This window comes from Dendrobium catenatum, unplaced genomic scaffold, assembly GCF_001605985.2.
Source record: "Dendrobium catenatum unplaced genomic scaffold, ASM160598v2 fragScaff_scaffold_617, whole genome shotgun sequence".
NCBI lineage: Eukaryota > Viridiplantae > Streptophyta > Magnoliopsida > Asparagales > Orchidaceae > Dendrobium > Dendrobium catenatum.
This window is the reverse complement of record NW_021319079.1, coordinates 146,013-160,872: the sequence shown is the minus strand read 5'-3', so window position 1 is coordinate 160,872 and position 14,860 is coordinate 146,013. Positions and strand designations below refer to the sequence as shown.

General features: G+C 33.5%; 1 protein-coding gene across 4 annotated transcripts in view; it reads right to left on the bottom strand.

Moving 5' to 3' along the window:
• Nucleotides 1-12,962, bottom strand: part of LOC110096579 (putative exosome complex component rrp40) — a 20,701-nt gene extending 7,739 nt beyond the window's left edge. For all 4 annotated transcript variants that reach the window (XR_002303106.2, XM_028694973.1, XM_020822601.2 and 1 more), the window contains exons 1-9: nucleotides 12,852-12,962; nucleotides 12,652-12,720; nucleotides 12,482-12,568; nucleotides 12,001-12,057; nucleotides 11,531-11,623; nucleotides 11,223-11,295; nucleotides 4,999-5,074; nucleotides 4,806-4,893; nucleotides 2,838-2,966 (exon numbers count right to left, since the gene is read on the bottom strand). Coding sequence is in view for 3 of the 4 variants with exons in the window: in XM_028694973.1 (XP_028550806.1) it covers nucleotides 2,838-2,966; nucleotides 4,806-4,893; nucleotides 4,999-5,074; nucleotides 11,223-11,295; nucleotides 11,531-11,623; nucleotides 12,001-12,057; nucleotides 12,482-12,568; nucleotides 12,652-12,720; nucleotides 12,852-12,908 (729 nt within the window). In the remaining variant the exon portion in view is untranslated. The remainder of the gene's footprint in view (nucleotides 1-2,837; nucleotides 2,967-4,805; nucleotides 4,894-4,998; nucleotides 5,075-11,222; nucleotides 11,296-11,530; nucleotides 11,624-12,000; nucleotides 12,058-12,481; nucleotides 12,569-12,651; nucleotides 12,721-12,851) is intronic.
• Nucleotides 12,963-14,860: the final 1,898 nt, after the last annotated feature.

The window sequence follows — 14,860 nt, the reverse complement described above, 5'->3', positions numbered from 1 at the left end:
TTACTCCTTAATTTCCTCTCCCCATCTCTCTCCTTTTTTTAATTGCCACTCTAATGGTAATTAACTCTCCCTCCCTCACTTCCGCATGCTGTCCCTTCCTGTTCCAGCAACTTTCCTCGCTGTCCTGCCTCTCGGAAAGCCACAAGTTGCTGCCCAAAGTGTCCAGCAGCACCACGAGCAAGCCAAATCCTTGCTGACCCTGATTGGGTGCTGTCCAGGGTCTGTCCAAGACCAAAAACTGCTGCTGTCCAGGAATTTGAAGATAGGAATTTGCTGTCCAGACAATTCTGATTGCTGTCCAGAATTCTGGGAAGTCAAAACTGATGTCAAATCCCTCATAGTGGTTATCCAGTCACCCCTAGTCTGTCCAGCAAGCCCAGCAGTTTCCTGCTGTTATCTCGACATCCAGAAGACCTCCAATCGCCAACCAGAAGGTTCCCAAGCCTTGAAAGTTGCTGCCCACTCTCTCAAGCACCTAAACGATCACCTCGGGGCCTCGAATCTACTTCCTTTGGGTAAACTCTTCCCCCGGATCTTTTATCTTCGTAGTGACTCTCAATTGTGGTCTAGTAAATTCATGACGATCATGTTAATGCTTCTCCGCTAAAACCTAGCAATTAGAAGAGTTGTGTGAGGGATCTTTCATAGACTAATCTTATTGTTAGTATTTGAATTTACTGTTGGAACAATCCATATATGCAAAGTAAGATTTATTTGACTATTTAATGATCTCAACCTCTCGCATGTGTTTAGACCAAAGCTATTTTATCACCTTATCATTTTTTATTTTGTCGTTTATCATCAAGAGAAAGCTTATAATTATTGTGCTCTAAAATTTAAGCGTGCAAACTTCCTTAATTTAATCATCCATGCTAATACGTTTCACATCAGAGGTTCACTCATTTTCGAACCCACGAGATGAGACATTAGGGCTCCTTCGTTTCTACGACCGACAAGCGTGCATATGCGGCTGCGAGCGAGTTTCTCCTTCGGCATTTCATCGAAGGAGCAAGAGAGGAAAGGCAGTCAATGCCAAGCAGGCGAGATGAGGCGAGGTGATACAGCGAGGTGATACGCGAGACGAGTGTTCGTTTAGGCAAGACGAACGTCCATTAACGCGAGACGAGACCAGGTGACCATGAGTTTCTTTTCCATCGTCGATTACACAAGATGAGGCCACATACGAAGGTTCGGTTCATTTCTGTTGTCTTCCAATCTTGCCTTATTTAATTTCTTCATGAGGAAAATTCATCAAGGAAATTCACAATTTATATTGTTTTGGTGTTTGATGCCTAGAGTATGACAAATAAATGAATATTTTTTGCTAATTTACTTGAGCAAATTTAGGTTTTGTTCTCTAAATTTTAACAAGAACGGCATTTGAATCTATTTGTGCTTGATTTGGCCTAGCTTGACACATTCTTGATGTAGATGCAATCTCTTTGAATCATTTATATTGATGTTTTTTTATATAATTTTTTTTTTATCATTCACATTGATGTTAGTTTACTAGAAAATAGGATATTAGGGCATCAAATTATAATGTCATGTCTGCGCCATACCCGTATCCTATATTTTTAAAAATTGATGTGTTTCGTATCCGTATTGTGTCGTATCCATGTTGTCGTATCCATATCGGTGCAACATAGATTGATTTTTAATATTTACTAAGCTTAATAGTTGCTAAAGCATAAATCACTATTAAATTAAGAAAGCCATACAGATATTTATATGAAGTTGATGAGTTAAGACCTTGAAGAAATGTAGATCTTCTGCAATTGAAAGGCTGCTTGGAGGCGAATTTTTCTCCATGGGAATGATATGTTGGAACATCTTTATAAATAGCAAGATAATTCAAACGAATGAATTCTTAAAATATAACAAAGAAAAATGTATTGACAATATTCAAACAAGGATTTAGAGAATGTTCAAATACGATTCGGGCATAATTTGAACCCAGGTTCAAACAAGGTTTGAGCCTGCATTTTTGTCCGAACCAAGTTCCTCCATTAGAACCCATATAAGAACCTATTTTTAAACCTCAAATCTAATTGTCAAACCTTAGATTTAAATAAAACTTGACCAAGGTTTAAATGAGGATCAAACAAAGTTTGGCATAATTCGAACTTACATTCGAACCTAATTTGAACACAATTCAAACCTTTTTTAAACTTATATTCGAACCTATTGCCTACATTAGGACTTATATTCATATTTGAGTTTCAAATCTAATGGTTAAACTCTATTTGAACAATGTTCGAACATCAGTTTAATTCAAATGGTCCAACCCTAGGGTTCTAAGCTAGGTTTCAACTCAAACATATAACATGGGATCAAAACCTTATACAAAAACATCAATTCATATCTCATAACATCATCCAAATTTCATTTTCAAACATAAGATTTTAACCTAATATACTAATTTCTTGTTCAAACATAGCTGTCATACCCATCCCCTTTCTTTACCTTCCTACTGTAACCTAATATTTCCATTTCAAATTTTTTAGACTATAATCGAGCAAGAATTTTTAGAACAACGTTATGCTATTTGAATTTGAAAAATCTGAATTCCCTCATTAATCAGAAAAATGACCACATAATTACATAAATTTATATGCACAGCATTTTTAGATCTTAACTGTCCAAATCATATAGAATAAGGCTATTCCAACTATCATACATTGAACAGCTTCAATAATGAAAAAAAAGTGGAGAAAAAACGTAAAACTCTTCTCTTTGATCCCACTATTTCTTTTCCTTATTCTATGCTACTAATAAATTACTAATACTTGCAAATCTGTAATTTAGACAATAAACATTAAGAAGATTCATCTCACAGAGCAACGGGTTTGTAATTGATCAGTGAGTTCCTTAACCATATTTGCTTGTTGTGAAGCACTGAGAAACTCCGATGCCATTATTGCATTAGATATAAGAACCACCATGGAAGGAGTGGAAGCATTTACCTGAAATTGGAGAAATTAAAATAGAAACATAGATTTTAGAAAATAAAAATATTTTCCGGAAAAATGATTATATATATATATATATATATATTATGATTATTATTATTATTGCTGGTGGATATGTTTCATTCGGGCTGCCTAAATGGATAATATCCACAAATCCTCTGCTAGATCTTAAACTACAGGGTTGGTCGAGAAAGAAGAGGATTATTTTAGGCTTTTTGCTCGGAAGTTCCACCATTTTCTAAGGTTGCTTACAACCTTATTAATTGGACACCTCCCCCCCCCTCCTACCTCGGGTCATTTATTTTAGTACCAATTCATCTTTTCTCATTTTTTATGTTACATCATTTTCTTTCTCTAAACCTCCTGCTCATTTACTATTCATGTGGATTTAAATACATTTAACTAAGCATTTGGTAACCATCTTGTGGATGCAGCTACAGAAAAATTGTCCAGATCTTTTGTTGCCAGCATTTTGGTTGAGATTGAGATTACTATGGCTTTTGTTAAAATATTTTTAATTTCTAATGATAAGGGAAGTTTTATGCAGAAGGTTACTCTTAAAGATACGTCTGGCTGGTCATAACACTGAAAATTTTTTATCACCCATCCAAAAATTAAAAATCTTCTATTCAAAATAGTGATACTAATCATATGAGAAATCTTACTCATTTTAACCCAACCAATAATCAAATTATTACCAACTCTGCAACTAGCTTAGTTTTAGAATCCCATCCACTTTATAATATTAATGCTTCCTCACAACCTCCAACAAACCCTTCTCTTGTCAATCCCCCGAATAAGTTTAGTTGAGATTATCCCCCCACCCCCCTCTATTGATATGCGTCCTGGTTTCGAGAGGGATTTTGTGGTTAATCTTCAAGAGGATTGTTAGTCTAATTCTATTGACTATGTGCTTACTGCTAATATTCATCCTAATGATTTAGTTAAAATACGTCCATCAATTCGTGAGCCTTATTATTCTTTTGTCAACAATCATGAGCCTTATTATTCTTTTGTCAACAATCAGGGAGAGGTTGAATGCTCCCGTTGGTAAAATTTTCAATTTTAAAAATATCATTTTGTTGAAAGGATGTGAATTCTCTCTACAATCTTGAGGCTTTGGGATTTTAGATGAAATTAACCCTACTATCATTGTCAGGAGGAGATCCATTGATGACTTGATTAAAAGAACTGTTTAGAGTATTCCTCTTTATTCCCTCCTAAATCCTTTGTCTGATCTTATTATTAACATTCTGATCACTTCCCTTAGCACTAATCCTCTATAGCATTTGTTTGGAGTTACTTCTACTATTTCAGTTGAGATTGATTCACTTGTGGCTGTAAATCCATGTTTGATGATGAAGATAGTCCTACTTCACATGGTAGAAGCGTTCCCTAAGATTTATAATTTGTGCTATACTCTTTTGAGGGTTTCCTTTTATTCATAATTTCTTTAATACAATCATGACCATTATACCTACATCAAATCGATATGAACTTGAATTGAGCTAAATTTTGACTGATCCATCCTAGAGTTGAAGCAAGCCTAATCGATTTTGAATCGATTAAAATTCAAATGCTTACAAAAAAAGTGTTTATGTAAGTGCATAAATGCGTGAAGATACATATGCGTATCTACACTCATACCTATATCAATCGTACCAAGTTAAATTGAACTAATTTCGGATAAGCCAACTTAAATTCAGAGAAAATACATTCCAATTATGTCTTGAATAAAATCTAGGGGCTTTTCGAACAAACTTGAAGTTTTGAACATAATTATCAGCCCTACTCATGCATTTACATCCCCACCAGAAAAAGTATGAAGTTTACCCAAATACGACCATTCAATCCAATGACTATCTTGAAACGCTGCAAGTCAAAGGCTTGCAAAACAGGGCATGTAGGAGTGCTTAATAACCTGGAGAGAAGAAATTCAAAAAAGATTCACTTGCAATTAGAAACTTTAGAAAACGCAAACTCCCATGAAAAAGACAATTGCAACTTAATATGTAGCTTTACATACATTCTTGCCAACCCAGTTGACGAATCAAACATGTACCCTTCTTTCAAGGGACCAAACTGAGCAGCTTTCCCGCTAGCTATAAAACAAAACTTTATTTAAATGCCAAATATTGAAGTGATTCATTGTAATTCATATATCAAAATAGAAATAAATAAGTAAATACAATCGCAATTAGTATTATCAATCAATTATCATGACTAGATTTCTCACAAGAAATTAACAATGCAAAACAACTCTTTTTTGCCAAATCCGCTGAATTTATTACATACTTTTCACATTCAACCATCATCATGTAGGCTAACAAATATCCCAAATTTTTTTTTTCATGTGTCAACAGCCAAATTAAAGATAAAGCATGTAATTTTCACCATCAGAAGATGTTTCGTTTGAAAAAATTGAAGAGAATGTAACAGTATTTACTCAGAATTTCATTTTAGATGATTGGTTACAAAAAGGAATTGAAGAGAATGTAACTGTATTTTACTCATAGTTTCATTTTAGATGATTAATTCCAATTTAATTAAAAGATAATTAAACTACCCTTGAAAATGTGAGCAAATGTAATTTTTCAATAACATTTTTTCACTCAACTCTAATGAAAAATGGAAAGAAAATTTTATGGGCGACATTGCTTTCACTCATATATTCCCTCCTCACTAGAATCAAGAACTTCATTTCGCATACTACTTATTTACATTTCTGTTTCATTTCCTCTCTTTCAATTCCTTCAAACCAAAGAGCCTTAAACTAATTATTTTTAAAGATATCAGAACTTCAGTAACCTAATTCACCATCCATAGAACCACAAATCAAATTAGGAAAGTTCAGCACATAGGAGAATAAAACAGAAAACAGACATGATGCAACGGAGCAAACAAATACGGCAAACTGAAATACACGTTTTAAAACGGATAAAATAGAGAAGAATAGCAATTGAGCAAACTACCTAAATAAAATTAACAAGAAAGGGGTTTCTCAAACAGAAAGAAAACAAGTCGAATTGGAATTAACAACTAAAAAGAAGAAAAAAAAATACAGAAAACAGGGTTGAAAGAAGATAGTGATAACAAGAAGATACTAATAGAGAGCAATGACCAATAGCTAAATAATAATAATAATAATAAATTTAAAAAAAAAAAGAAAAAAAAAACAATGACCAATAGCTCGTGCAACATTGCATTTAGCTTTCAAAAAAGATGAAAATAATTCAAATACTGTAGAAAAAACACAACAACAACAACAACAACAACATCAAGCCTTTGTCCCACTATGGGGTTGGCTACATGAATCCTTTTTAGCCATTGTGCCCTATCAAAAGTCAAATTCTCATTTAAATCTAATAAAGAAAGATCATTTCTAATATTTTTCTGATGAAGTCTTTTTAGGTCTATCTCTACCTATTTTAACATAAGTCAAATCTAATACTTCAACTTTCCTAACCAGGTCATCAGAAGGCCTCCCTTTAATGTGACCAAACCATCTAAGGTGATTCTCTCTAATCTTATCTTTCACTGGAGCTACTCCAACCATTTCACGTATATGCTCATTTCGTATCCTATCTCTAAGGGTAAAGCCACTAATCCACCTAAGCATCCTCATCTCTACAATGCTTAACTTAGTATTATGCTTCTCTTTTAATGGCCAACATTCGGCACCATAAAGCATTGCAGGTCTCACCACCATCTAATAGAATTTTCCCTTAAGTCTGAGGGGGACTTTTCTATCGCACAACAAACCCGATGCATTCCTCCACTTCAACCAACCAACTTGAATTATGTTGATAATATCTCCATCTATTTCACCATCACTCTAAACAATAGATCCAAGATATCTAAAACGTTTACTCTATTTAATAACTTAATCGCCCAAAGTCACAACTTGAATTCTACTGTAGAAAAAACACTAACACGGTAAAATATTAGAAACAAAAATGATCAGAAACTTGTCTGGTAGATTTGATCTTTGGCTAACTAAGCAAGCTAAGGCATAAAAAATTTGCAAAAAATAACTCTTCAAGATTAAGGGTTCAATTAAGAAAGGAGGGGTGACTAAATTGCAATATTGCAATTTGAAAATTTAGAAAGAAAAAAGGAGATGGCCAAGGAAGAGGACAGAGAGATGCAGGAGGGCATCAAGTAAACTATCTAAAACTGCTCCAAAAAATTCTCCCTCTAACTGTACATGGTTGGCCCATATCAAACGGAATATTCCAAAAATTTAGCAATTTTTATGATCATTTTAATTTTATAAGCATTGAGTAAGAATTTTCCTTATCCAATAGCATACACTGATTGCTTGTCATCTTCTTATGATTCTATCATTGATGCTTATAATGTAAGGCTATAAAATCCATGATATAATCATCAAAATTAATTGGAATGTTGTATGTCCCTTCATGTATCTTCCTTGCATTTTTTATTTCCCCAAATTTGTCCCGGCCTCCAAAAGCTAAGCCGCCAAAAGACAAGCTCCCCCCGCAGCCTTAAGGCACAATTCACAATATTAGGGCTCAGATTTCAAGGCTTCTACTCTCTCTCTAAATTTTGGCCTATACCAGGCCCCATCATCTATCATCTACGAGTTGTTGCATACACAGTACCAAAAATCCTAATCAAAATTCTAAAAAAAAAAAAGTTAGACATTCAATTTACTTCATTACACTCCTCTCTTCCTCTCCATCAAAAGCCTAATCTTTAAATTGCAGTAAAACATCTCCCAGAGAAAACTAGAACAACACTTATAAAGCCTTCATCAAGTTATTCCTGTAGTTTCCATAAATCTTATGCATCTGAACCTAAACGAATTGGCATACAAGCATAGCTCCAAGACATATGAAATTTTTTATGGTGTGGATAAGAACAAAAAAGGATAACTTATATGATTTATGAAACCCAAACAGCATGCATTAGAACCAAACTATTTGGAGAGGAGAATTTTGATGTTAGAAGTCTCTTTACAATATCAAAACCGAATTGACCAATATCACTGTTACTATTATTAATAAAGAAGTAGCTTTAGCAACAGCATTGCGAACATAATCATCATTTATCCATGAAATATGAGAGCCTTCATATTGACCGCAGCAAAAAAAAAAAGCATAATCCACTGACAGAAAAAGAAGTAGAAATGAGAGAAGGATAAGAATACCTTTCCCTTTAATGTCAAGGGAAATTAGTGTTGAATTCAATGGCACCATCAAGTAAGATTAATTGACAATTGGTTAGGTTTTGAAAATATATTTCATGGTTATGATTACCATGGCGAAAGTAAAATTGGTTTGAGGTTCTAGAAGTAGACCTTTGTATGCTTTAATATGGTGAAGTTCATAATCTAAAAATTACAATTAGTCAATCATCTCATTTTTTAGACTTTAAAAGCTTGTTAAAAGCACAATTCCACCACATCAAAGATGAAGAGAAAAAGCGGATCATATGACATAATTTGATGCAAGATGATGGGCAACATGTACAAGATTTCACAATGGAATTTAGAAGGTAATTGTCTTGGGAATTTTATTAACTGAGAAATTGATATTCATGAAATATATTGTGAGGCTTCATGAAGCCTCCACTCAGAATTGAAGCTATTTCAATTGTTGATGTTATCAAAATAAGCATAAAAACCATTGCACTCAAAGAAAGAAATTGGTCTCTTTCTATGAGAAAAAATCTCAATTTGCTATTGTCAAAAAGAAAGAGAAGCATAAAGCTCAAGATACTGAAAAGGACCTCAAACCATCAGGTCGATATCATAAAATGGCCAAGCTATAAGCTCAAAGTTTGTTGGAATCTTTATCCACAAAATAAGCCAAAATGAGAGGGAAAAAATAGAAAGCACTTGCTACCTCATCAAATGAAATCATTTAAGTGGAAAAAGTATATCACAAATTGTTGCTATCATTGCACGCACAACACGATAAGGAAGCTCGAGGTTGAATGGGCTTGAAACAGCCTGACCAACTCAAGGCAACTTGCTCAAGACAAGACCACACTTAACTTGGTTTAATCAAAGCCATCATAATATCCAACAAGTAGGAGTGTCTTTCAATGTATGGCTTCATTGTCATTGTTATCACCAACAACCGAAAGATGGGCCCGAATGCCCACACCACTAGTACTGTCCATTAATGATAGTCACAAGCGGCATCTACCATGCCATCATTTGGTCAATTTCATTTCAAAAATGTAGATCTTTAAATTGTTGCACCATCTATACCACACATGCTCATGAGTTGTTTATTTCTAAATATTCCTCACTATGAAAGGAAGAAAGATCATATTTACAATAAAGCTTATTTTTGCCATATTTAATGAGAAATTGACAAATCTTATCAGAAATTGCTCAATCCATTGCACAAACTTTGATTCATCACTGCTATTGTGATCATGTCTTCTTCACCAACCACCATTTGATCACACAAAATCAACTAAATCAATTCAAGTTGGCCAAGCAACAAAAATCCTCTGATTCAAATTTTGCACAGCTTGAAATGATGGAACGAAGGTAATCTTCTCCAACATTCTAAAAGAGCATGAAATTTGGAGTTTCATGAGAAAAAATAAGCCCTCGTGATCTATATGTAGGGCCAATTTAGTTTATTGGAAACAAGTTCTCTATAATTCTTGAAGCTCAAATGTTACGACTCTGCCTGCTAATAATGTGATATTGCTCATTCCTGAAGTCTGATGTTGCTCGCTAAATAAAATGTGTTACCTTCATCAATGATATGTTAATTGTTAATACCATCTAGCTGATGATGCGACGCTATTAGAAGTTGTCACTAACAAAGCAATGTTAATTACACGAGGTTGCATTGTTGATAGTAATGCCACCCATAGAAGTCATCAATCATGCCATCACTCACCCTTACTGAACTTAGATCCAATTTCTGTGGACATAATCACTATGCCTTTGAAGTCATTATCATCAGTTTTTGACCACCTCAATACCAATGCTATACCAATGTTCCTCTGATAACTTTGAGAAGGATAAAGTCTTGTGCTTTTTTACATTGATAATGTGAGTTTATCACTTGTGTTAGGGCCCATGGTTTAGTCTTTATGGGGTTTCCTTGTAAAAAATGTCTCCTTAATTATGCGTATGCTCAAAATTCTAAAGTTAAGATGAGCATAAATCTCTCATACTATCTTACTATCTCGAAAAAAAATACAATATTGTCACAAGGTGGTTACTTTGTTAGCTAAACTATCAAAATTTACGGTCATGAGGGATGTTGCTTTAATAGAAGTTAAGTGTGATAAAGAGTACAACAAGAATCCTTTACTTTTAAATTCGAGAGAAAAGTACATGAGTAAGTATGAGAATCAATTTTTAAGGGTGGAACTCGAACAAAGTTGGGGCAAGGATAAGAAGACAATTTGATTATCGATTATCAAAAGTACCACCATTTGATCAATAGAACTGCAAGGATTGACATTTTCAATTATTGCATAAACAAAGCATTTGATGAGTCCTCTCCTATAGTGAAGATGAAGATGTTGATGCTGAGGTGATGTCCCGAGAAGGTGATCGAGAAGGCAGGGAGAAAGCTTGAGGCAAATTCGTCCTTGCAACATCTGATTAATAATTTCTCTTTTCACTTTTTCCAAAAAGTATTACAAGGTCTATAGGCTGGAGAACATAAGGCCTCGTAATGAATTATCAAGTTTTAGCAACAAGCTGAAGATTTTTGCATTCATCATACAAGGTAATCGTAATTGGTGGAAGATGTACAAGTTCTTATCCAATAATTTCAGCTGGCATGTTCTCATATAATAACTGATGCACCTTTCAATTTCCTCTTGAGTCTAACAATAAACTAATTTGCTTTCCTACTGAGATATTCCAAAGGCTTCATCACATCCTTTAATTAAGTTCAGTGTATTTACAAAAGCCAATAAATAATAATTTCATGCATGTGGTAATGCATAGTCCAACCAGAATCTCTCAGTTCACTATAGAGATTAAACTTTCCCTTAATGGAACCAAAGAAAAAACCAACCAAAAACCCAAAGAAGCAAAATAAATTAGTAAGTGGAAAAAATTAATCAGGTCTCAGCAATAAAAATTAAAAGTAGAACTAATCAATACAATTTAATGTTCATAAATAGATTCGAAACAATAATTACACAACCAAACTGATTTACAATCTATTTTAGTAATTTGCAGGCAAAATTGATGAATACGAGAACAACTAAACAAACAAAAAATAAATAGCATATTACCATCAGTACATGATAACTCTGGATTCGTGCCATGGTTAGCTTTCACAACACGGACATATAGCAGTGAGCCAATCTGGGGCACATTAGTAAACAATGCTATATAGAAATCAGGAAAGTAAATTAGAAAAATTTTTAAACAAATAGTATAATATTCAATCCACGAAACAATATGTAGAACCATATCACAATAAAAAGCTACTTGTCCACAAAGATGTGACGCATTGACATATAAATAAGATAAGTTTTCAATAATCCAACAACAGTATGAAAGAGAAGAGACTGAAGTGTTGTAGGAAGAGTAGTAATACCTCAAGTTTTGGTATATTTTTTTTAGTACCCCCCTCAAACGCAACAACAGGTAAAAGGGCCAAGGATGAACTTTTTATATCCACTAGAAAGTTCTGAAACAACAAAAACGGTAAATCAAATAAAAAACATTTAGACTGTATTTATAGGATTGACTGCAAATAACTCAAATAAGAAAACATGAAAATAAGGAACAAAGGAAACAAAAAAAATTCAATCGATATCACCCTTTTTTAGCGATTGAAAGAAGCAAACCAGTGACGCCAAACGAGTGTTAGGCATTCGGCTGGAAATGCTCTAAAGCACGAATGCATCACATGTCTCTATCAAAAGTGACCTAACAAACTATTTTATGTCTTAACCAAACTATTATCTTCATTCAACCTTATAATCACATTTTGATTGTGCATTCAGATAAGCAGGTGCAAAGAAAAATATAAAGTAATTTACATATATATCAAGGAGAACTTACTTCTGAATTTCGGCCCACAACAATACCAAGAATAGTATCTTCTACAGAGGGATCATACTGCAAGGTCATTGAAATTAAACAAATGTTAGGAATGATGATAAAAGATTGAATGATCAACATAATACACAAAAACAAAAATGAAGTACCAACTAGCTTAAAACTGAATGTCTCATAGGCAAAAACTATAAAAAATGCAAAATCAAATCCCATACAGACACTTTCTGTTTCAAAAAAGGGATTATTTTAGCAAGTAATGTTCTTTTGACTCTGATAACAACTGAAATATTCTTAACTGAGAGAGATTGGACAATTTCACCGGTTTCTTATGAGATTCGGACAGACATGGGTTACTTAATTCTAATGCCACTTGCGCAATCAGATGTTCAAAGAAAAAAAAATCAAAAACTGAGTTCCAATTATCTCATCACTGAAACATTCAAATCACAACATACATCAAAAAAAATTTCATTAAAACACTAACTCTCTTGTGGGAGCTCTCCAGCCAGTATTTGTTTGGTTTCTTGTACCTCAATGTTCCCACTTTCATTGCCAACAGCTCAAAGCAGTCCTACAAATGTGTCAAATTTAAGCATTTCGCTCAAACAATATAAACAAAATTAATGAGTTTAAAAAGCCCTATCCCTAAAATACCTGGCGTAGTCCTGAACCGACCCTCAGGTTTGCGACGCTAGGGAGATCTACAATGATGTCCCCAGGAATCTAGGAATTCATAGAAACCACTTACACGATAAAAAAATGGAATAAAAATGAGATTTTAATAACGAAACCGTAAGAAGCGACAGAAAATAGATAGAAAGCTGGATTCTTGGAAATGAATTGAGAATTCTTACGACGGTCTGGTCGAAAAGGCTTGTCGCCTGCGTAGGAGCGGAGAGCTGGCCGTCCATTTGCTCTTGAGTTACTGCGGTTTTTCGCAAGGCAGATCACCGGCTGTTGGGAGAACCTGCTCATGACCGGATATTTAATAAAATATTATTTTAAATTAAGCCCGTTAAAAATATATAAAATATTATTTTAAATTAAACGTGTCAAAAGCGTAGGTAAAGCGCACGTAAAGGCCAGTCAAAAGCGCAAGTAAAGCGTAGGTAAAACGCAGCAAAACGCACCTAAAGTGCAGTCAAAGCGCACCTAAAGCGCAGTCAAAAGCGCAGGTGATTCGGCAAGTTTTTATTGGATGCCCGAACCTATTCTCCACACCCGGTGAGCGGATGTAATAATTTACCCGAAGAAAGGGTGTTTTTCATAGCACATTCGCAGCTAACCGAATATTGGGTAGACAATGTACTTTACCTCAAATTTATGGCTTGGAGGCTCAATAAAAATCCAGTCTAAAATTAATATAATGCATTTAAAATATTTGAAATTATTTAAATAAAAATAAAAAATATAAACACAAGGTCGGCATGTCCAGAGCAATGGAACTAGCTAAAATCGACACTCATATTAATTGGGATCATCAACTGGCAAAAATTTATTTTTTATGTCCACACGAATCGAGGTAGTGTTGGCATGCACGAACGACGATAACATGACTAATGAGTCAATGCAAGATTTAAAAAATTTATTAATTTTATATTTGAAATTATTCACAAATAATAATAAAAAAATCCCTAAAATATATAGCCACTATGTACATTAAATAAAGAGCGAGATAATATTGAAAATATCTTTTAACATTTATAGAATAAGAGTCTTCATTAGTACTCAACATGCATTTTACTTCATCAATTCAAAACAAGAGAATTGGCTAGACATAGAATGAATAACAAGCAAACTCATTGTCATTAAACTCATGGAAGAATAAAAATATAAGAGAGTGATATCACTAGAAAGGATCAAAGTATCTCTTCTACACTCCTTCCTTTAACTCTCAGAGTTGCTTTAAGAAGCACGTGTTAAATATTTCAAATGATTGTATCTTCTACTTTTTTAGCCTCTCTTAGATTTTACTCTAAGAGGAAACTAGAGAAGTACTCTAGAAAGTACAAAATTTTACACAAGTTGACTAAACTTCCTTATAAACATAACATCACAACTATTTATAGAAAAATAAAAAAAGGCATCTGGCATTGTGGTGCTTAAAAGAATGGCACGGTGGCACACCTGAAGTGAACTTGATGATCTAATAGAAAACTTGATGTTCATCTCTTATAGAAATAATAGTATCACCAAAGTTTTATTAGTTTTTCTAGAGAAACATAATTATGCTTGCACTCATCATATCATAATAAACATCATGATGAAGCTCAAAATTTATTATTATCATGACGAATATATCTCTTGTGTGAATTTGCTCATATAAGAAACCAATCCCTAAAGATATATTTGTGACAATATCACAGCTCTACATTTAGTTGTAGGATAACTTTTAATAAAGATCAATAATATTTATCATTAATGTAAATATAGACTACATACCTTTTTAAGCTTATAACTTTAAAAATGTTTTGATCAGTGAAAATCTTGTACTTGTGCCTTTTAAGATTTTTAGATTAATAAAAATTATAAATTTTGAGGTTTGTGTATTCTACGATTTTTTAAGAGTAAAAATCTTACACTCTAAGCCTTTTGAAATTCTTAATTGAGTCGTAGAAATCATGTACGTTCTAAGATTTATGCCTTCTAAACATTTGAATCAAAGAAATGATATACTTTATGCATCGTATGTCTTCTAAAACTTTTGGAAGTATAAAAAACTTTTACCTTCTTAGGTTTAAACCTTTTGAGATTTTTGTATAAAAAAAATAAGTACCTTCTGAGATTTATGCCATTTAAAATTTTTAGATTATAAAAGTCTTATATGTTTTCTTAGACTTCTACGTTTTGATATTTCTAGATG